This window comes from Oryctolagus cuniculus, chromosome 13, assembly GCF_964237555.1.
Source record: "Oryctolagus cuniculus chromosome 13, mOryCun1.1, whole genome shotgun sequence".
In the NCBI taxonomy this organism is placed as follows: domain Eukaryota; kingdom Metazoa; phylum Chordata; class Mammalia; order Lagomorpha; family Leporidae; genus Oryctolagus; species Oryctolagus cuniculus.
Window position 1 is genome coordinate 93744921 of NC_091444.1, and position 23919 is coordinate 93768839.

The following is a 23919-nucleotide window of genomic DNA, read 5'->3' on the forward strand; positions in this document are numbered from 1 at the left end:
CATATCCTCCAATTTAAATCATCTCGATTGCTTAAGATATCCGATACTATCTAAATGCCACGGAAATCACGGTTATACTGTATTTTTTAGAGAATATCGATGTGCAAGCTCAGTAGACATGCCAATTTTTTTTCTCCCAAATATTTTCAAATCAAGGTCGGGTAAATCTGCAAACGTAGAACCCACAGACATGGAGGGCCAGCTGTATGCACTAAATCAAAGAATCAACTTAGACCTGGGCCAGGTCTACTAGTACCTCTCAGTTATGACTATGGCTTTACAATTCTAATTCTGAAGCATTCATAGTTCACAGATGGGGCTGGCGCTGTGGCGTAGTGGGTTAGGCCGCTGCCTGCAGTGCCAGCATCCCGTATGGGCACCAGTTTGAGCCCCGGCTGTCCCAGTTCTGATCCAGCTCTCTGCTACAACCTGGGAAAGCAGTAAAGATGGCTCATGTCCTTGGTCCCCTGAACCCACGTGGAAGACCCAGAAGAAACTCCTGGCTCCTGGCTTCACATCAGCACAGCTCCGGCCACTGTAGCCAAATGGGGAGTGAACCAGCGAATGGAAGACCTCTCTCTCTCTCTCTTTCTCTCTGCCTCTCCTCTCTCTGTGTAACTCTTTCAAATAAATAAATAAATCTTAAAAAAAAAAAAAAAGTTCACACACACACACTGCTGTGAACACAAAACAGTACTGTTGATTAGCGAGAGTTTCATTCATTGACATGAGTTCAGGAAAACAGAAGACAGCTAGAACTCCAAGTCATCGGGCTCCTTCTTCAGTGGAGACGGCAGGCTGCAGGTAGCTGACCAACATTTCAATGTCTGCCCCCTGCCACACGCTGTGCAAGGTACTGGAAATGCCTTGGTTCACACGCATGCGCACGTGCGCGTACACACACACACACACACACACCCCAGCCAGCCTCCTCGTCCCTGCAGCCACATGGCTTGGTCCTAACACTTAGCTCTGGGAAGGCCAGTAAGACAGCACATCTCAGCCTTCCTTCGCTCATGCACAAAATGAGGCTAAGTTAGTTCCCGCGAACAAGCGGGCACAAAATGCTACTTTTTCTCTCTATGACTGTAAAGACTTAAATATACTCCAGACTGTGGACTTTCTGCCAACTATGGTACTGATACTCACCTCGCCATGGCCAAAAAGGATTCTCTTTTCACAGCACACCACCCTGAGGACGCACATGGACTTTCCAGGATTCTCAGTTCCACCATGCGCTGGGCCCTCCAGGAGCCATAGCCTGTGTCTCAGACAATGAGTCACTTTTCGTATGGGACACAATATTGTTTGAGGGTAAGTACTTAGTCATGGTGAGCTTATCTGTCCAGCAACGTGGAGCTTATTTTAAGTTAAAGTGCAAACCAATGGCCACTGTGGCCATTTGGAGAGTGAACCAGTGGACGGAAGATCTCTCTCTCTCTCCCTCTCTTCCTCTCTGCCTCTGCCTCTCTGTAATTCTACCTTTCACATAAATACATACATCTTTAAAAAAAAAAGGGGGGGGGGAGGACATGATGTAGTAGATAGAATTTGAAGACCTCTGAGAGCTTTCGTTTAAATCCTGCCATAACCATGTTCGAACCTCCAGAACCTATCTAAATGATTTATTCTGTGTCATTCTTCCCACTTTTAAAATGAAGAAATGCATGCTCTGGAGCCTGATAATTATGCCTGGAGAGAAGAACGGCAAAGTCCCTAGTGCAGAAAGTGTGTCCGATAAACAGTAGCTATGGTCCTCTCAACTTGGAATTTCACATCAGATTAGGAGACTACCCTAAATTAAGACTTGAGTGCATTCCCCTAACTCTCCAGCTGTAGGCAAAATTCTGCTGTCTCAGGGAAAAGCAAATACTGTTATGATTCAGATTCAACACGGTCAGAGAGTAGGGCTACCGTACGTAACACCTCAAGGGAGAACTTGCTCCATACATCTCAGAGAACTTTCGAGCAAAACATGGTACCAAATCCTCAAACAGGTGCACGACTTTATCACAACAGAATCCAACTATTTACAGAGTCTATGACAAAAGGGAAGACATCACCTCAGTTCTAGAGGGGGAGAGTACCTAGCCCAGAGGCTGTGGGGTTGCCTTTTCCCGGGGCAGCCCAGAGGTGTGCCAGCCAAGAGCAGGAGGCCGTCGTATTTGGTGTCACTTGTTGGGCTGCCGGTGGACATCTCCCATCACCCTGATACCATCCCAACCTAGCAATGTTCTCACATAATTGTGGTTTTTCAAACATCCTTTTCTGCTCAAGTGAAGAGGAATAAGCTTCCTGTTAATATGCATGCATAACTCCTTGTACATGGCAGGTGCAGGATAAGTAACAAAAGAGAACAGCTGGGGCCAGCACTGAGGCATTGTAGTTAAAGCCTCCGCCTATGGTGCCAGCATCTCATAGAGGTGCCGGTTCGAATCCTGACAACTCCACTGCAGATCCAGCTCCTTACTAATGCACCTGGGAAAGCAGCAGGAAATGGCCCAGGTGCGTGGGCCTCTGCACCCACGCAGGAGATCTGGAAGAAGCTCCTGACTTCGGACCAGCACAGCTCTGGCAGTTGGGGCCATTTGGGGAGTGAACAAGCCGATGGAAGTCCTCTCTGTCTCTCCCTCCGTCTGTCTGTAACTCTGCCTCTCAAATAAATAAATAAACCTTTAGAAAGAGAGAGAGAATGGTAATTATGCCTATGGCACCATGATCTCACAGGCTCTGCAAAAAATGTCAAGTATTTCAGTGAACTTCTGGTGGTGGTGGGGGCTGTTCAAAAAGGGGCTGATGTCATAGCACAAGTCATTGCTTGCAACACCAGCGTCCCCAGCGAACCATGGGGGTGCCAGTTCAAGTCCCTGATGCCCCATTTCTGACTCCGCTCCCTGCTAGTGTGCATGGGAAGGCAGTCCAAGATGGCCCAAGTACCTGAGGACCTGCCACCCACGTGGGAGACCTAGATGGAGTTCCTAGCTCCTACGCCTGGCCCAGCCACTTCCTTTTGGGTTCATTTGTAAAATGAAGCAGCCTATGGACACTCTCTGTCACTCTGCCTTTCAAAATAAAGCTTAAAAAAAAAAAAAGTATGGCCCATAATATATTTTCAGCCCCTACAGCATCTTTACTCTGAAATAACCTTGACACTCTGACCTCACATGCCCTGGTGGCCAAGGAAGCCACTTCCTCTTCCTGTGCCGGATGTTCTCTGTGGGGGTGCAGCTCAAGACTCATTCAGGGTAAGACTCACTTCCTTCTAACTCGTTCCTAAGTAGGGTCCAGGGACTCAGGTGCTTTCAAAGCTGTTTGAGGGGCGGGGGGGTGGGGAGCCACTCTGGGAATCCACCCCACCGCTGTTAATAGGAGCGCATTTCAAGTGCTGAAATAACCTGTGTGACATCATCTCTTCACCCTCCTACCTCCATTGCTGGCTGTTGCCATTTCCTTACATTTCTCTAAGAAACCAGTCTACGGGGAATGCTAACGCTGGCGCTCACTTTACTAGAAAACGAAATCCCACAGCAACCTGGCTTTCCGACGCGGAGGACGGCGTGGAGGCAGCGGCTGGTGCCTTGGCTCGGTGCATTGCAAGCCTCCCCGGAGACCCCACCCACCCAGCCAGCACAGAGCATCGCCGGCTTAGCGCGCTCCCGCCTCCGAGGCGCACGGCTGCGAGGATGCTGCACCGCGCCGCCGCGCCAGGGCTTCGGGGGGCAGCAGGCGCAACGGGAGGCGACGGGCTGGGCATCACGTAGGCGCCCGCGCAGGGCTGGGGCGGCGCCCACACAGTGCCCCAACCTGCCGCGCTGCGCCGGCCACGCCCAAGGGCGAAAGGAAGGTCACCGGATGCCAAGGCCGAGGGCATGGGGCCCAACCCCCTAGGCATCCCTTCACGGCGTGTGCAACGTTAGGAGAGGAGGCGTCGGGGCCTGGCTGGCGACGCTTCTGGGGCAGGGGGTGATGGAAGCCGCTTAGATTAAGAAGCCAGCCCCCCGGAACGTGGCTCCAGCCAGCACTGATCTGCAAGCAAGGCTCCGAGGGCTGATTCGCCTGAGAAGCCCCGATCTACTTTCTAGTGGTTGGCTTCGTGCTAACCCCCAGCGTCGGGCAAACAGGCGCCTCCTCCGGGCTGGGAGCGCGGCGGGGCGCCCTTTTAAATGCCCCAGAGCCCCGGGCTTGGGTCCCCCTGGCTTTGAGGACGGCGTCCACGTTGGGGAGCCCGGCCGAGTCCGCGCCCGAGCGCCAGTGACGTCGCGGAGTCCCCGCTTCCTGGTCTTTCCCGTCCGCGGGAGGCGAGGGAATGGTGGTGACCCGTTTTTGTTTTCAGTTTTGTCACAAGCCGGAAGCCGAAGGCAGATAACAGCGAGGGAAAACCTTTTTTTTTTTTTTTTTTTTCCCTTCCCGAGGAAATCCAAGGCGCTGCAGGGGCAACGCTAGGCGGGGAGCTTCCTCTGGGCGGCCCCCGCCGGGTCCCGCAATGCAGCAGCGGGGACCCTGCGCGCACCTCCTGGGCCGCCGTGGGGACCCTAGCGACTGTGCCTGCGACGACTCAGGGGCTGGGGTGGGGCAGGAGGACGGAGCTGGGCTTGGCGGCTACGGCATCGGGGAAGTCGCCTTGTACCCACTAAGCTCTTAGCGGAGGCGCCCGGCCCCATCCTACGCCTCCCACGCACAACCACCAACCAGGGCGTTCCGGGCTATCCCACTGCCAGTTCAATAAATAATACATACACCTGGAGAGGTGGAAAACCCATTGATCTTCCCAATGAAAGATCCAACCGCCATAGCCTCCCTCCTGACTCCACGCCGCCCCACCCAAACCCCTGACGTCCCTGGGCGCGGGGGCGTCGCCTTTCCTCCAGCCACCGCTGCTCCGTGCCTTTCCCCCTTTCGCTTCTCTACGAACCCTCCCCTCCCACCTCCCCGGCACTCCTCCCGCCTCGTCTCTCCCCAGCCACCACCCTCGCCACAATCCCTCCGCTCCACGACTCCGCCGCCGCCGCCATCCCCGCGCCTCCCCGGCCCGAGCGCACACCTTGGGCATCCCCACCGCTGGTCAGCACGCCGATGGCTTTGCCGGCCCCGGAGAGGTGCTCCAGGAACTTCCGGTAGGAGCCCCTGGGGCTCGCAGAGACTTTGTTGTCCATGGCGAGGAAGTCGAAGGGACACCCGGCTGGTTCGGGTGCGCGGCAGGCAGTGAGGACCCGGCCCACGCGCGCCCGCCTCGGAACCGCCGCCCCGCCTGCACCCCGCAGGAGCCGCACCCCCAGCTCGACTCGAGCGCCAATGGGCGGCGGCGGGCGGTGCTCGAGCGCGCGGGCGGGGCCTGCTTGGGGCTGCCCAGGACCCAGGCGCGAATCGAGGCTGGGCCGCTGGGGGCACTGCCAGGTGGAGTGGGTGGGAGGGACCCACTGGGCAGCGCCGCAGGTGGGCGTTGGAGGGAGCGTGGCGGGGGTGGGAGGGGAGACTGCGAAGGCGCAGGAGAGCCACAGGTGGGCGGCATCGCAGGGTGTGGGAGGAACGCGGCACGGGTGGGCGCTGGGCCCACAAGCCCCCCCCCCCACCTGGGCGTGGGGTCGCGCCACGGGCCCCGGGGGTCCGTTCTGGCCGTTGGAAGAACCCAGCTGCTGGACAGGCGGGCGCGCGTCCCGCTTCCCGAAGGGTATCCCTGGAGGGGGTCGTCTCTCAAGGTTTGCTTCTGCCCTTCCCCCCCCCCCCCTCCAGGTTTTCACCTGGAGCCTGAGGTCTGGGAGGAAAAGACGCAATTGGCGGGGGAAGTCGTGGGCGTCAGCTGCGCTGTTAGAAGACTTCTTTCCCAGTCCCCACGGAGTCTGTGATACATTTGGGCTCTAAAGCTCCACAAAGATAGAGGTGAGGAATTAAGCATTGGCGAACAGGAGACGCAGAGAGCTGTATCCGGTGCTGAGAGTGTAGTCTGCCGAACAGACTTTGGTAACCGCACCTGGAAGTTCACGATAAGGATGGCTAGCTTCCTGTGCAATTAAGGTTTGTTGAGTGACTAAAAAAGAGTGAAAAAGAAAGCCCGGAAAAGCAGCGGTCAGGAGCTTTTTTGCGTTGCTGTTACCCTGGGTAAAAGATGGTACTGCGCAAATTTGTGTTGGAAGCTTGCCTCCTCTTCCAGCTCATCTCTGAGCATTAAAAATGTACTCGAAGAAAAACACTCCCTGCTGTGGAGGGGCTGGATGGTTTGAGCTGTGCCTTCCGCCAGAATTGATGGAGAGATTTCTCAAGCCAGGCTGTCATCAGCATCCCCTGGCTTGGCCCTCCACGCCCTGTACTGAGGTCCCAGGTCCTGCAGGGCATCCCGGAAGTGTGTGCTTGTGACAGGTTGTGTGAGGGCGACGTGTGAGAGCAGTTGCTGTCATGGGCCGAGCCTGAGCATGAGCCTTCTCATGAAGAGGAGACGAGTGGGTGTTTTGATGATGCCATGGGGTGGCCCTTAACCTTTCTGAGACAGGGAGAGAGGAGCCAGGCTCTGAGCCAGGGGTCTCCAAAGCCCTAGGTCAGGGATCTGTGCTCTAAAACGGCACATTCGTGCCTTTCTGCAGGTGCACGTGAAATTTTATCTTATAGCCCAATGTGCTTTATTTTCTTACAAGGATATTTTTATAAGAGAATTGGTCATCTGTCATCAAATTGGCTCTAGTACAGAAAATGATAGAGCCAGCCAATCCATTCCAATATGATTGTGTGTCAGATTATGGTAAAAATAATACACAACTGCTCTTACAATTTTTTATTTATTTGACAGGTAGAGTTAGAGACAGAAAGAGACAGAGAGAAAGGTCTTTCTTCCCTTGGTTCACTCCCTAAATGGCCGCCACGGCCAGTGCTGCGCTGATCAGGAGCCAGGTGCTTCTTCCTGATCTCCCATGTGGGTGCAGGGGCCCAAGCACTTGATCCTCCACTGCCCTCCCGGGCCACAGCAGAGAGCTGGACTGGAAGAGGAGCAACCGGGACCAGAACCCTGGGCCCATATGGGATGCCAGCACCACAGGTGGCGGATTAACCAAGTGAGCCACGGCGCTGGCCCCTGCTCTTACAATTATTAAGATTAATATCTACTGACATGGGCTTTCTGTAATACACATCTTTTTGAAGAACCCTAGAATGTATGGATTTCAAAAATTATTTGCATAAAAATACACTTACCTGTTCTATTTTTCACAACTTTTTAAAGGTAGCTTAATCTAAACTCAATAAAAGTTCAGATTTTCAGTTGCCAAGGTAATATATATGGTTCAAAAGCTTAAGCCTGCATAGATGAAGCGGTATGGTTCTGATCCTCCTCCCACAACTATCCTAATGACCTCTGACTCATTGCTCCATTCATCAGAGCATTAACAAAAAACTACAAGCTACAATGGAAAAACAACTGTCACTCCGTTTTTTTCTTCTTTTGCAAGACTTGTATTTTAGTAGTTCTTCAACTGGATGTATTTCTTTTTTAATTTTGGCCTTAAAAAAGAACCTCCTAATTCAGGAGTAAGAAATCCCATTCCGTGTGGACTTACAGCCCACTCATCAGGACATGACATGTGAGTTCTTCATTGTTGCCTGAGAGACTAGCCCCAAACACACACACACACACACACACGCACACACAACACACACACACACACTATGGGAGCCGTTATTCTATGGGCCAAGAATTCAGGCAGGCCTCACTGCGTCCTCAATGCAGGTGTCAGTCCAGGCCTGAAGGGTTATCTGAAGGTTCAACAGAGGCAGGAGCTGCTCCCCAGCTCACTCTCCCGGTGGGAGGCTTCAGCTCTTCACTCCTGTGGGCTGAAAGATGCCTTCAGTCTGCCAGGTGACAGCTCCGTCAATACAGGAGCACCAGTGGACGAACTCACAGCTTTCACAACCTAATCATAGCCTCATACGTGGTCGGGCTTGTTGGAAATGAGCAACTCAGTCCAGCTTTCAACTCAAGGATAACGGTTTGAATGTCAGGGGCCAGAGACCATGGGGAGCTACATAGGACAAGGTGCAAGAAAACCCAAGTGAGTGGCAAATATCCCTGACAGTTCCCTTCTGCAGAGAACGTGGGAGCCACCAGCGTGTCCTGAAAGTTCGGAGATCCTGAAACAATTCACTGCCCGTGGGGTACTGTGACTCATGGTGTCCAGAACGTGTTGGGGGCGTCCATCTGTCCATCCCAGCTGGCTGGGTCTGAGTCAGAGCCTCTTCCTCTTTCCACAGAGGTCTCCACGCCTGTGTGCAGGCAGCACCTCACACCTGCAGAGATCATGACTCAGCTCTGATCTCTGCACCGCCAGGACACACACACACACACACACACACACACACACACATATTCACGCTCACACTTTTCCCTTCCGTCTTCCTCGGCTGCTTTCCTGAAAACTCCTTCCTTTCAGCTGCTCAGGCTGGGTACTCGTTGGCCCCACTATCTAAGTCCATCAGGAAGTCCTGCTGGCCTGCTCTTCTGGGATGCCCCATCAGCTTGTGCCCCCTGAGGCTGGGCCACCGTTCTTGACCTGAACCTGATGACAGGTGTCTCCCTGTCCCTCGGCTCTGCTGCTGCCTCTGCCCCCACCTCCATGCTATAGAATCCGGAGTGAGCCTACTGAATTGAAATTCAGGCACATCTTTTCTCCAAAGGTCTCCATTCATTGAGCGTAACAGCCTCACCACCAGGAAGGCCTCCAGGGCCCCGCGCACCTGCTGTCTTCTCCCAATTACTCGTGTCTAGTCCCAAAGCTCCTTGCCCTTTTCTGAAGTCCACCCAAGCATAGCACAGTCTGGGGGCGTTGGCACTGCTCTCTCCTGGGCCCCAAGCACTCCCCTCCCCTTCCCACAGTCCTCCCTCCCTACCTCCCTTGAGCCTTTCATTGATGTCACCTTCATGGTAAGGCCTTCCCAGGTCACCCTTTTAGAAACTGCAGTCTTCACAGACTCCTATCCCAGTCCCATTTTTTCTCCAAAAGCATTAGCATTTCAGGTAGGCCAGTTTCACCTGTTGACTTCGTTTCTTGGCAAGTGTCCCCCAGGGGAGTCTTGGGTGTGACAAAGACAGAGATCTGGGTTTATTTATTACTGCAGTCCCAGGACACACACAGAGCCTGGCACATAATGAATGCTCTGTGAGTTTTGCAGAATGAATGAATGAATGAATGAGTGCATGGATCTCTTATGGAAGCTGCTCTCCAACTGATACAATGGGTCTGCTAAGAAAGAGTTCAGGGCTGGCGCCGCGGCTCACTAGGCTAATCCTCCACCTAGTGGCGCTGGCACACAGGGTTCTAGTCCCAGTCAGGGCGCCGAATTCTGTCCCGGTTGCCCCTCTTCCAGGCCAGCTCTCTGCTGTGGCCAGGGAAGGCAGTGGAGGATGGCCCAAGTACTTGGGCCCTGCACCCCATGGGAGACCTGGAGAAGCACCTGGCTCCTGCCTTCAGATCAGCGCGGTGCGCCGTGGCGGCCATTGGAGGGTTAACCAACGGCAAAAGGAAGACCTTTCTCTCTGTCTCTTCTGTCTCTCTCTCACTATCCACTCTGCCTGTCAAAAAAAAAAAAAAAAAAAAAAGAGCTCATACACCTGGCTGGGTGTACTGAGTCTATATTTGGCCTCCATATGTTTCCCATTGTTACACACTCTAAAATCAAGCTCACCAGAGTGGTCCCTAATAAATTATTAGAAACTTCCCCCCCCCCCAATTCATTATTTAATAGATTCACGGCCATTTTTGCTTTCACTTTGAGCACTTGAAATCCTCCACTCATGCTCCCTTGTGACTATATTCTCCTTTTTGGGCGTCCCTTTAGCTCAGACAGAATTACAGAATTTCATGAAGGTCGGAACTGCAAGGTAAGATTGGAGCCCTGAGCCCCTCCCCTTCATCATCCCACAGTCATCCTTCCTCCTGCTTGGCTCGGCTGTCTACACAATGCTGACTTACTAAACTTGGATAAAAACACAAGCAGCTGAAAAGGTTGCACGTGCTAAGGAGAAACCCCTTGGCTCCTTGTGCTGGCCTCACCACCGGGGGACGCAGACTTCCCTGCGTCCAGGCTATGCTTTACCCTGTGTCTAGGCAACAACATTCTGTGCTCTAACCAATGGGCAGCCTTTGGCTGACCTACAACCACAGCTGCATAACCAGCTTTCCTTTCCTGATGCGTCCTCCTCACGCCACCTCGCTTTCCCTCCCCTCCCCCAAGATTTTGGAAAGTCAAGGAATAAGCAAAAACTATTTGCTGGACTGAAAAGTGCTATTTTCAACCCATACCTCTTGCCTGCAGTTTCGTTTCAGATGCTCTGTCCTTTAAAATGAGTTTGTTTTGTACCTAGCAGTTAGTTGCATTATATATGAAGCAACTGGATGAGTTCCAAAGCTCTGAAACAGAATCAAGTTGTCCTGAGCCAATTCAAGATAATACCCAGCAACTAGGAAAAAAAAAAAAACGGAAAGAAGTTTCATTATTTCTGTAACATATAAGGCCACTGTGAATTTCAGCGCCCATAGGACTTTTCCTCAGTGCTATGCACTGGGTCCTCTTTCACAGGATAACTTTATCTCCCTCTTAATATTGTCATGTAATTTTTTAAAAATGTATTTATTTGAAAGGCAGAGTTACAGAGAGGCAGAGGCAGAGAGTGAGAGAGAGGTCTTCCATCCGCTGGTTCACTCCCCAAATGACCGCAAAGGCTGGAACTGTGCTGATTTGAAGGCAGGACCCAGGAGCTTGTTCTGGGTCTCCCATGTAGCTGCAGGAGCCCAAGGACTGGGCCATCTTCTACTGCTATCCCAGGCCATAGCGGAGAGCTGGATCGAAAGTGAGGTAGCCGGGACTCTAACTGGCACCTATATGGGATGCCAGCACCACAGGCAGCAGCTTTACCCGCAATGCCACAGCGCCGGCTCGATCCTATAAGTTGATTAAGGGAGACTTCCTCACCTTTCCACACTCTTTGTGACACACAACGGCAACAATAGTCGTGTGTGTTAAACACGTGGTGTTAAAGTGGGAGAGTTGCCTTGCTCTTTCAGGAACATCACTGAAGCATCTTTATAACAGCTAGTGTCACTTCAGAGAACAAGGAGGAACTGCTCTCTAGAAAAAAATGTTACACATAAATGTCCCAAGTTGGAGAAATCACAACAGTAGCAGTGTTACAGTTGGCTCAATATGTCCTATGCATTAGTTGTAGAATGCTGAACCTGAATCTCAATTTGTATATGCCTGCACATAGACCTATGACGTCTGGGTGCTAATAAGTTTGAATTTATCATTTCTAGTTCCCTTTTTTTTTAAGATTTACTTTATTTACTTGAATGACAGAGTTACAGAGAGGTAGAGGCACAGAGAGAAGCCTTCCATCTGCTGGTTCACTGCCCAGGTGGCCGCCACAGCCAGAGCTGCACCCATCTGAAGCCAGGAGCCAGGAGCTTCTTCCAGCTCTCCCACAGGGGTGCAGGGGCGCAAGGACTTGGGCCATCTTCCACTGCTTTCCCAGGTGCATTAGCAAGGAGCTGTTATTGGAAGTGGAACACCCAGAACTAGAACTGGCACCCATTTAGGATTCCAGCGCTGCAGGCAAGGGCTCTAACCTGCAGCACCATGGCACCAGCCCTTGATTTCTAGTTCTTAATCTCCCTTGAAAATGGATCCCCTGTACACTTGAATGCATAGAGGAAGATGTGATGTATATACACCATGGAATACTACTCAGCCATAAAAAAGAATGAAATGCTGTAATCTGCAATGGAATGGATGAATGTGGAGAATATTATGCAAAACCAAGGGCACAGAAAGACAAATGTTGCATGACCTCACTTATACGTGGAACTTTAAAAACTCAGACAGAAACAGAGGTGAATGGTGGTTCCTGGAGTCTGAAAGGAGGGGGAAATGTAGAGATGTTGGTCAAAAGATGTGAAGATTCATGAGGTAGGAGGAGAAAGTTCTAGAGATCTATTGTACAGCATAGGAAATATAGTTAATAATAATGAGGGTTGGCATCATGGCTCAGAGGGTCAAGCTGCTACCTTCAGTGCCTGCATCCTATATGAGTACGAGTCCCGGCTGCTCCACTTCCAGTCCTGCTCCCTGCTAATGGGCCTGGGAAAGCAGCAGCAGATGACCCAGTGCTTGGGTCCCTGCCATCCAAGTGGGAGATCTGGATGGAGTCCCAGGCTCCTCGCTTTGGCCAAACCCAGCGCCAGTCATTGTGGTTATTTACAGAACAAAACAGGATGGAAGAACTCTCTCTCTCCCCCTGTGTCTCTGTAACTACCTTTCAAATAAATAGTATAATAATTAATAATAATAACAATACCGTATTTTGTACTTGAAAGTTGCTAAGGCAGTGGATTTTCATTGCTCTCACCACAAAAAATAAGGTTGGGGGTCCTAAACATGTTAACTAGCCTAATTTAATTATGTATGTCTAATGATGTAGCATAATACAAGTGACATAGCATAGTACAAACATTTATGATGCATTACACAGCATGATATATAATCATATAAAATTTAATCATGTATCATACATCACCTTATGCCCCATAAAATATGCATTTTAGTTGGTTAAAAATTAAAAAAAAAAACTATTCTCAATGTAGGAAAAAAATTTTAAATATAAAGCGCTTCCAGGCCAGAATGGAAATGGTTCATTCCTGAGGCATTCAAGGACAAACGAGCTGGAATATTTGAAAGCAAAGCTATGAACAAAAATTTCTTGTCAGCTTTCAGACATGTGCACACAGCCATAACCCAGTCAGTGGCACATGCCAGAGCCCAGCAGGAGTTTGGCTCTTTTTTGGGCGTTAACCACAGACCACTTCCTGCAGCCCAGAGCACCCCAGCACATGGCCACCACACCTTGCACAGTTTAGGAAAAATCACAAGCTGGGGCTGAGTTCTCCAGCAAGAGGAGTGAGGCCAAGGTCAAAAGCAAGGGCAGAGGGGCCCGGCACCGTGGCTCACTTGGTTAATCCTCCACCTGCGGCGCCGGCATCCCATATGGACGCCAGGTTCTAGTCCTGGCTGCTCCTCTTCCAGTCCAGCTCTCTGCTGTGGCCTGGGAGGGCAGTGGAGGATGGCTCAAGTGATTGGGCGCCTGCACCCATGTGGGAAACCAGTAAAAAGCACCTTCGGATAGGCACAGTGCCGGCCGTAGCAGCGGTAGGTGCTCAGCAGGTGGAATCAGTTCACATGGTGCAGCCAAAAAGCTGTGAGATGGAAAAAAAGAGAGCAAATACAGCATTCCTTCAGTTCCCTTCTCACTCAAGTCAACATCCTATTTCTGTGCTTTCGATAAATCCCAGACATGTTTAGTTATTTACCGAGGGGGAGGGAAGAGAGAGATCGATGGACTCCAACTGTTGGTTGGCCTATTTGCTAAATGAACTCAGTGGCAGGGTTTGGACTGGGACCAGGAGCCAAGAATGAAATCCAGGTCTCTTATGTGCGTGGCAAAATCCCAATGATTTGAGAACCATCACTGCTGACTCCCAGGGTCTGAATTGGTGGGAAGCTGAAGTTAGGGGCCAGTGGGATTCCGACACAGTTACCTCATTGGGGTATAGATGTCTTAACCACTGGGCTAAATGCCTGCCTCCCCACCCGAAATATTCTAAAGTCATCCTTTCTTTGTGACACATCTTCCCCATATTGTCTTACCTAAACCCCCTATGATCGGCCTTGTCTAACTTTTCTGAAATTTCTCCCTAACATTTTGCCAATTGACTTCTTAACAACTGACAAATTAAAAAAAGACTTTTCCAAAAATTATTTAACTTCTACTTATTTCTTAGTTTTTCTAAATTTATGATGCTGTTTCCTAACGTCTCTATCCAAAAACTTTCTCTTTGATTGTGTTTTTTAATTTTTTTTTACTTTTACAATTGCATGAATTAACACAAACTTAAGCTACAAAATGTTACACTTTATATAAAGGTAATATGAAAGACATTTGATGCATGTTACATTTTTAGTGACAAACACTGAATAACTGAGTTTTTAAAACCATTTCTTAGGGGCCCGCGTTGTGGCACAGTGGGTTAAATCCCTGGCCTGAAGCACCGGGATCCCATATGGGCGCTGGTTCTAGTCCCCGCAGCTCCTCTTCTGATCCAGCTCTCTGCTGTGCCTGGGAAAGCAGTAGAAGATGGCCTGAGTGCTTGGGCCCCTGCACCCACGTGGGAGACCTGGAAGAAGCTCCTGGCTCCTGGCTTCGGATCGGTGCAGCTCCGGCCGTTGTGGCCATCTGGAGAGAAAACCCATCTCTCTGTCTCTACCTCTCTCTGTAATTCTGTCTGTCAAATAAATAAAATAAAACTTAAAAAAAAAAAATTTCTTGGCCGGCACCATGGCTCAATAGGCTAATCCTCCACCTGTGGTGCAAGCGTACCGGGCTCTAGTCCTGGTCGGGGCACCAGATTCTGTCCCAGTTGCCCCTCTTCCAGGCCAGCTCTCTGCTGTGGCCAGGGAGTGCAGTGGAGGATGGCCCAAGTGCTTGGACCCTGCACCCGCATGGGAGACCAGGAGAAGCACCTGGCTCCTGGCTTCAGATCAGTGCAGTGCACTAGCCACAGCGGCCATTAGAGGGTGGACCAACGGTAAAGGAAGACCTTTCTGTCTGTCTCTCTCTCTCTCAGTGTCCACTCTGCCTGTCAAAAAAAAAAAAATTCTTATTCACTAGCCAAATCTTAAGATTCCCTTCCTCAGAGTTGCAATGAAAAGTTTCTAATTTAGTTTTGCTTTATGGCAGATAAAATGCCAAACGATAGGCATGGATTTCAAGGTTTCTCCTTCCATCTTCATATTTGGTCCATTTATTATTTTTTGTTACCCTAGTTGTTGACTCTTGCTTCCCACGCCCCAGATATTTCTGGAACAAAAAATCTTTAGGAAACACTTTTTGATTAGTCCCAGGCAGTCTCGGATGTAAGTGCGTGGCAGCCACAAGAAGAAACCTGGCTGCTGAAAGTTTTTCCCAGCTCATGACGACCATTTCCTGGGAAAGCCTTCAGAACACAGACACACACTTGAAGCAGCACAGCTTTCCCTTGCCCAACAGGCCTCAGAGAGCCGTTTCAAGACCATGGAATGTTTTTTCCTTTAATTAAAACTTTTTCCACCTTCCACTGGGGTCTTAAGTTTCTCTTCCCAATCCCTGACTTTTTTTTAAGGTTTGCTTGTGGCCGTTGTTGTGGTCTAGAGGGTAAAGCCACCATCTGTGATGCCAGCATCCCCTGTGGGCACCAGTTCGAGTCCTGGTTGCTCCACCTTTGATCCAGCTCCCTGCTAATGGCCTGGGAAAAGCCATGGAAGATGGCCCAAGGACTTGGCCCATCTCTGGTGATTTCCCAGGTGCATTAGCAGGGAGCTGGATTGGGACATGGAGCAGACGGGACTTGAACCGGTGCCCACGTGGGTTGCCAGCACTACAGACAGCAGCTTTACCTGCTATGCCACAGCACCAGCCCCACAAATCTTTCAAATTCGGGTAAAAGGGTTATGGAAATAGTTCAGAGACACTGGAGTCTTTACTAGGAAGACTTTTCAGTGATGCGGGGAGACTTCTAATGTCCTACAAATCCACCCTGTGCTTTTCTGTCTCTGCACCTGCTCCCGTTATTCTCCCAGGAATAGTCCACAACTACACACCATCTGTGACAGAGGCAGCAGCTCAATGTCTACTCCCCCTCCTCCATTAACCAAGCATGCACCAACAGAGGACCCATTTCCTCGCCTTCTGTGCAAATAAGTATGACTATATAACTCTTCCAGCCCTTGAGGAAGTTGAATGATTGAGTAAAGGACTTCCAGGAAGACTCCTCAAAAAGTGCAGGAGTACTTAAAGTATCACTCTTTTCTTTGTTTCAAATTCCTGTGGCTTGCAATGCAGATATGATTATGGCAATAAGGTTGCACAGGATAACATAGAAGATAAAACACCATCGATAAAAGTGGCAGAGGTATGGGGCTGGCACTGTGGCATAGCAGGTAAGGCTGCCACCTGTCATACCTGCATCACATATAGACATCAGTTCAAGTCCTGGCTGCTCTACTTACCATCCAGCTCCCTGCTAATGGCCTGGGAATAGCAGCAGAAGGTGGCCCAAATGCTTAGGATCCTGCAACCATGTGGGAGACCCAGAAGAAGCTCCTGACTCCTGACTTGGGTTTCACCCATCCTTGGTCATTGTGGTCATCTGGCAAGTGTACCAGAAGATGGAAGAACCTTCCTCTCTCTCTCTCTCTCTCTCTCTCTCTCTCTCTCTCTAACTCTAACTTTCAGATAAATAAAAAATAGATCTTTTTAAAAATAACCAAATAAAAGTGTCATAGAGAACAGTGGGAGCTTGGCTCTCTGATAAGTTTGTGGATCCACTGCACAGTTCAGGATTGCCCAGTGTCACACACTGTTTCATGTAAAAGGATAGACTTGATGTGCATAAGCCACTATTAGCTTGAGTCTTCTGCTGTGTGCAGCCAAAACTAACTTTAACCATACACACCTCCGCCTTGCATTCCATGATACTTTCTCTGAACTATCAGGTAACTATTTTCTACCAGCACAGAGAGCAGGGAGGCACTTCTAGTTCACATAACCCACCCTCCTCATTTCACAGAAGAGCACAAAAGCCAGAGAGAGAGTGCACTTGCTAAGACACTTGCCAAGTCACCCTTTTCTCTGATTCTTACACTAAAGAGAGTGCCTTTGGACGCATTTAAAAGATGATATTGTTTTTCCAGCCCAGAATTTTATGACTCACTCCAACTGTATCTCTTACTGCCCCATCTGTTAGAATTAATAATGAAAGACTGAAATTGAATTGCCCACCTGCCTGTTTCAATATATTCTCAACAGAGACTGAGAAAAGGAGTCCAGGCACACTTACCTGTAGATGTGGGTCAGTGTTTCTGATCCACGGAAGCAGCCCTGAACTTGACCTGGAAGCCATTGTCCTGAAATGGGATTCTTCCCAACCTTAGTTCTCAGTGATGGCATCTGAGAGAGGCGGAGTGATCTCTTCCCTCTGTACTCCTTGCCACTTCGCTAATCGTTGAGTATTTTGCAATGCATGCCCTATCCTCACGCTGCAGGTGCACATTCATCAGAAGGAACGCTTCTCCCAAGGCTCACTTTCCTGCTAAGTTCTGATGCATTCCGGGTACCCAGTGCAGCTGCTGACACGGAGACACAGACACAGGTTCTAGACTCACTGAGTCAAACGAAAGGCCAAAGTCATCTGAGCCCTAGTGCCACCCCAACATATTGTCAGTAACACAGAACTCCCTATGTTACCATTATCAGGTACTAAAGAATTTCTCCGTTACTGCCATCAAATTGAGTCCCATAGGTCATTTTCCGCTTTTTATGCTAATAAATGAAATTCTAGAGGTTTTTCTTTGAAAAGCCCAGTTTTTATGTGATAGTATTTCCAGCTTTGACTATTGCTTTATTGTCTTTTTTATCTTCATGGGTGAGCTCACAGAAACCCATGTGTTAACAGCGGAAGTTGAGAGCTGGGGACAAGGATACAACATTGTTCCTGTGCAGAGTGGAGATGCATGGGATCTTCACAGCTGTCTCAAATTTTGTCCTCTTTCTCTCTTGCAGCTGCAGGTTTTCCAAGGCCTCTTTCAGCGTCCCAGCGTCCACCCTATCTCAGTATCTTGTTGCTAAAGGAGAAGCTCTATATCCAAGTGCCTGCCTCTTCCTGTGTCAGAGGAGCCTGCTTGGGCACAGTGACAAGGTTGTCTCCCGTGTCCTCTGAGCCAGAGCTTGCCCCTCTTCCCACCCTCGTGCTTTACCACCACTGAGAACCTGAATCTCCTCCTGATGGATGCACCTGGTAAGTGGATCGCCACTCTGTAGCGACCAAGCGTGCAGCTGCCGCCTCCACTTGCTTCCTGCAGGTGGAGGGGCATTTGTGGGAAGCACTTTGCAGACACCAGCGTGAGCACAGGAACAGAATCCTGTTACAGTCTCGGTGCTGCAGGGTGCCTGTTTGCTTTCCTTTTCTTCTCCATGTACACTTGTTGCCTGTTCTTGTTTATTTCTGGTTTGGCAAATTGTCGGTAATAAAAACATGAAATCCTCCTTTTTAGGGCACACACACACACACAATTTGAACTGCAGGAATTGTGCGGAGAACAAAGGCCTAGGATTTTGGTCTCGAGGCCTGAGTTTGAAGGTAGTTCATCTGTGGACCGTCTCTTTAAGATGAAAAGCTGGGTTTAATTTTATGTGCGCTCCTCTTTGCACTGGCATAAAAAAGATTACTATTTCTACCTACTTCGGAAACTAGGATTCTATTAATCAGCTCAGGTTGCCATAACAAAATACCACAGACTGAGTGGCTTAAACAAGACATTTATTATGTTTCTGGAGGCTGAGAAGGGTGGGGATTTGGGTGGAGCTGGGGACGAGAGACACACAAACACAGAGAAGGGGGAAGTCTCCTTCCAAAAATGCTGTTCTTATCAGATTACCATTGCACCCCGATGATGACGTTTAAGTTGAGTATTTCCTAAAAGGCATGGCTCCAAAAATATCACCCTGAGGTTTCAAGCTTCAACAAAAGTGATTTTAGTGGACACAAGTCAATCCATAGCAAAGATGACTCCCAGAGTTTGCCCTGGGATTGTTGGCAAAGAGACTGTTACAGGGAGACATGAAGTGTCCTGAACTCTACCTCCTAGCGAGTTACAGGCATCTGAAGTCACTGGAAAGCCTGCACCGTTACTGCAGGAGCTCTGCACCCTGTGTTCCCCGGGCAGCGGCCAGATCACAGCCCAGAGGGACAGGCTGGTGGGCAGTGGAGGGCTGAAGAGGGAGAGGGTTCTGAAAGGTGAGCAGAGGGAGGTGCAACTGTGCTGGCTGCAGCTCCAGCTTGTTGAGTCAGAGCCTCACCTGGAAATTCAATTCTTCTTAGAAAAATGCACAAGCGCACAATTTTATTACAGTTTCAGGGATACCTGGGTGTCAGCTTGTGGGCCTCAATGCATAGCCTGGGGGAAAAGATCTTCAGAGAGGAGTCACACGCATATGGCTGGCAGGGCGTCCTTACTCTTTGCAGTTCTGCAACAGGGTTCTCCAAAGGGAGGGCAGACATACCAGAACTTAAGTTTATACTTTTCACCTCAAGTTCTAACTTCTGCATTCACGTACCTTTGATAATGTTCCAAATGTATTGGCATTCTAGCTTGTGGAAGCTTAAGAAATACAAACGAGGTGGGCACTGTGGTGTAGCTGGTAAATGGTGTTGGGATCCCATATGGGCACCGGATTGAGTCCTGGTTGCTCCACTTCCAATCCAGCTCCCTGCTAATGGGCTGGACAAAGCAACAGAAGATGGCCCCAGTGTTTGGGCCCCTGATATGGGAGACCAGATGACGTTCTGGCTTCTGGCTTCAACCTGTCCCAGCCCTGCCATTGGGGCCATCTGGGGACTGAACCAGCTGATGAAAGCTCTCTCTCCCTATCTCTCTGTGTCTCTCTGTTACATTGACTTTAAAAAATAATACTAAAATCTTAAAACAAAAGCCAGCAAGGGAACTCTTAGTTTGATGCCTCTGAAGATTCTTCTATGCAAACCTATGGCTGGAAAGTTCTTATTAATCAGACGGAAAATTCAGAAGGATCCTAATGCAATTCCTGAAATGACCCTCAAATTTATCTCCATTTCTCCATTGTTCTAGAAAGGCATCCCTCTTCTCTCTCAAGCAAGATAAACAACGAAGAGCAAGTTCAGTCTTCTTAATTAGAAAACACTAACTAGGTGTTTTCTTTTTATGTGTGTATGTTTTTAGTAATTTTATTTTATTTGAGAAGGGGAGAAAGAGAAGAATAGAGCTCTAATCCACTGGTTCATTCCCCCAGATATGCACAATGGCTGACTGTCTGGTCCAAGCCAAAGCCAGGGGCCAGAAACTCAACCCAGGTCTCCTGGGCTGGCAGTAGAATTCCAACAACCTGTGTCATTACCTGCCGCCTCCCCAGGTGCACATGAGCAAGAAGCTGGAATCAGAACGGAGTGAGCACTTGAACCCAGGCACTCTGACATGGGATGCAGGTGTCCCAACTGGCATTTTAACCACAAGGCCTAATGCTCACCTTCCCCCTTTTAAATCATTCTTAAATGATTGGGAAGCAGAGAGAGAGACAGAGAGACAGAGAGTGAGAGAGAGGTGTTTTATTATGAAGATGAGAATGATCCCCGGATGTGTTTAGGTATAATAAGAAGGGAACAACTAGACTGAAGAAGCACTAAGTATTACTACTAGTAAAGAAAAGAACACCATGCTTAGCACAATTTAGTTACTTAGGAACAGGGACTGGTGCTCTGGCGTAGTGGGAAAAGCCACCATCTGCCGTGCTCGCATCCCATATGGGCTTCTGATCCTGCTCCTTTCTATGGCTGGGAAAGCAGTGGAAGGTGGCCCAAGTCCTTGGGCCCCTGCCCCACGTAGAAGACCCAGAGGAGGCTCCTGGCTCCTGGCTTTGGATTGGCCCAGCTCTGGCCATTGCAGCCATTTGGGGAGTGAACCAGCAGCTGGAAGACCTCTCTCTATCTCTCTGCCTCTGCCTCCATCTCTGTCTCTATAGCTCTGCCTTTCAAACAAATAAATAAATCTTAACAAAAGCAACATAATTTGGATGAATTATTAAGATTAAGGTCCGTTAGGGGCCAATATCACTAATAACCAACCACTTTCATATGCCAGGAACAACCAGACTATATAGGAAAGAGACTCCATTCTCAGTGGTCTGGTCTCTACAGAGACAGGGTAGAAGGTCAGCTCTACACTGGCGGTGTCTGGTGGTCAGATTCTCCTGAGAGGCTGGGGCATCCTGGCCCTGGCTGCCCTACTCAGGCTCGGAGGCTGGGTGCAGAACAAGCACTAGTGTATGTCATTCCCTTACTTGACCTCTGTGTCTTTGGCTAAGACACGGTTGCTGCCCCAGGGTTCTCGCCAGCAGGGCTGCACTGAGGAGTCCTTGTTTCCTCTCCACATGCTCACTGATTCTGGGCTCCGGGCTGCAGTGACTCGGGCTGCTTGGCCACGGTGTCTGCAGCCTTGGCTCGAAGATTTCGACCTCAGTTGGGGACTCAGAAATTTTCTTTTTAAGTCAGGCAACAACAAAAAAGGAAGCCTATAAAGTAGAGGATATCTGTTTTTGGTGATCATGTTGTCTCCAAGGTTCCTGGAATTCAGACCTAGAGAATAACAAAAAAAGAAGGAGATGCCAAGGTTCTGTGTCAGGTCCAGTTGTCTGGTTAATGGGTTTGTATATATTTTGTTTAATTTGTAGAGGTTTTGAGCCGTAGCAATAACCCAAAAGCATTTCTTCCAGCAGTGCGGGTTTGTCTGGGTGGGAAGAATAACTAGGAATAAGCGAACAAATCACAGGGTAGATTGAGGGATGAATACAGATGGATTTGGGATAGTCTTTTTTCTTTTATAAGATTTATTTATTTATGAGAGAGAGAGAGAGATTTTCTATTCCCTAGTTCACACCCCATGTGGCCACAATGGCCAGGGTTGGGTCAGGCTGAAGCTGTTAGGTAGGAAGTCAGATATGAGCTTATGTGTGTGTGACAAAGGCCTAAAGAAGACATCTACGTCCAGCACAGGCATCTGCATCTCAAAGTCATCCCCATAATGTTTCAAGGGCAGCCCAGTGGTTGCATCCTGCCCTGCCCTCTTCTACCTGATAACCTGCCAGGTGAGGGTCCCTGCCCCTTCTGCCTGACAAATCTTCCACAGTCTCCCAGATGCAGCCCAGTATCTGCATTTCAAACACCCTGCTCTGGATCCTGGGTTAGGATGGCACCAGCTAGGCTTCCTGCTGTCTGATACCTTCAGGGGAAAACTCAGATAGGAGCTTCTTAATATTTACAGCCATAAAATCCTTTGTTTCAGGAGGAGGTGTGTGAAGACAAAGACCCATCTCCTTAAACCCCCACCCCCACCCTCACCCCCCAGCCTCAACCGGATAGCCCCACTCAGCTCAGCCCTCTGCCTCTCTGCTAAGCTGCCCCCTGCCTGCCCAGGTGTACTCTCTCCCTCAGCCATGGAACCTCGCTCCTCCCTCAGTCTGAGCGACTGCACACTCTCTCCCAGGTCTTGTCTGGAGAGGTGCCCATCAGTGCTTATGGATGTCCCTTCCCTAATCAACTTTGCTACTTTTACTTTCCACTACTCTGTCTCATGCTTGAATTCTTTCTTGTGCAAAGACAAGAATCCTGCCGTTCACCGGTAACAAAGCCAGGAGCCAGGAGCTTCTTCCAGGTCTCCCACATGAGTGGGAGTCCATTAGCAGGGAGCTGGATCAGAAACAGAGCAGCCAGGACACAAACAGGCAGCCATACGGGGTTCTGGCATTGCAGGCGGCGGCTTTACCCACTATGCCACGACGCTGGTCTGGGGATTTTGGATATTCTTAAGGAGTTTCCTACCAAGCTGTCAGGTATGCACAGGAGACAGGGAGAGAGAGAGCGAGAGAGAACACGATTCATCACTGTTGTACAAAGAATCAGAAATGATTGTCCAGTCTGAATATCACTCCCTGGGAGCATGCTGTGGAGTGTGTCACTTTGATACCTTTGGCTTTGCAAATTTTTTTTTTGACAGGCAGAGTGGACAGTGAGAGAGAGAGACAGAGAGAAAGGTCTTCCTTTGCCGTTGGTTCACCCTCCAATGGCACCGCGCTGATCCGATGGCAGGAGCCAGGAGCCAGGTGCTTTTCCTGGTCTCCTATGGGGTGCAGGGCCCAAGCACCTGGGCCATCCTCCACTGCACTCCCTGGCCACAGCAGAGAGCTGGCCTGAAAGAGGGGCAACCGGGACAGAATCCGGCACCCCAACCAGGACTAGAACCCGGTGTGCCGGCGCCGCTAGGCGGAGGATTAGCCTAGTGAGCCGCGGCGCCAGCCCGGCTTTGCAAATCTTTATTCTAGAACATGGTCATTCTCTGGTTGTCCTACTCTTTACTCTTCTTTATGAAAATAAGGCTCTTATGGTTAGAGCTTATTTTTACATCCTCTCAGCTATATCTTGGTGATGTTCCAGGAATGACTTAGGTTTTCTTAGGAATCGATCCTTTAATCTCCCATGAAACAAAGTTGGGGCACTTTTCCCTGGGATGGCTAATTCCAGACAATGTTTATGGATTTCTGAGATTCTCCTTCAAGGTTAGTTATTTTCCCCTTTTACTTGTTCCTTCATAACTATTTGTCTCTACAGGTGTTAGGAGCTGTCTCCTGTACTTACAGATTTGTGTACACACATGCTTGTTGACAGAGGACTAAGGTGTTGTATCAAGCTGTCTCCAAACAGTTCACGGAAATGTATATTATGAAAAACTGTGAATGGATCTCAGTAGTGTGCACAAAATACACTCATATGCTCATTCCATTTTCCACCAACTTTTTGAAGTCCCCGTGTGTGTGTGTGTGTGTGTGTGTGTGTGTGTGTTTTAGAAGGTGGAGAAGGTGGAGAGAAAGTAGATGGAGGGAACAAATGGAGGGAAAGCAGACAGAGAGAGGAGGTGGAAATGGAAAAGGTAGATGAGGAGAGAGTGAACAGGTGAAGAGAGCACATAGACAAAGAGCAGGTGAATAGAGAACAAGTAGAATGAGGAGATGCTTCAAGAACCGGTGGAAAGGGAGTAGGTGGAGAGAGCAGAGGAGGAGAGAATGGATGGAGAGAGGAGGCGTGGGGAGAGCAGGTGGATCGGGAATAGGGGGGCAGAAGAGGTGGAGGCAGCAGGATGACAGCTGGGTGGCTGTCCCATCCAGAAGGGCTTTGTGAGTTTCACGGAGGACACAAGGGTCAAGTCAGAGACAGCGATTTTTCCCGCACTGGGAAGGGTCAGATCCTTGCAGCCTGTTGGTAGCGCGGAGAG

At 49.6% G+C, this 23919-nt stretch overlaps 1 protein-coding gene across 4 annotated transcripts in view; it reads right to left on the bottom strand.

The window, feature by feature from the left end:
• PFKP (phosphofructokinase, platelet) overlaps positions 1 to 5261 on the bottom strand; it is a 68940-nt gene extending 63679 nt beyond the window's left edge. For 2 of the 4 annotated variants that reach the window (XM_051832424.2, XM_008274007.4), the window contains exon 1: positions 5042 to 5260. In XM_051832424.2, coding sequence (XP_051688384.1) covers positions 5042 to 5153 — 112 coding nt within the window. In that variant the 5' untranslated portion in view covers positions 5154 to 5260. 4 annotated transcript variants of the gene reach the window in all.
• Positions 5262 to 23919: the final 18658 nt, after the last annotated feature.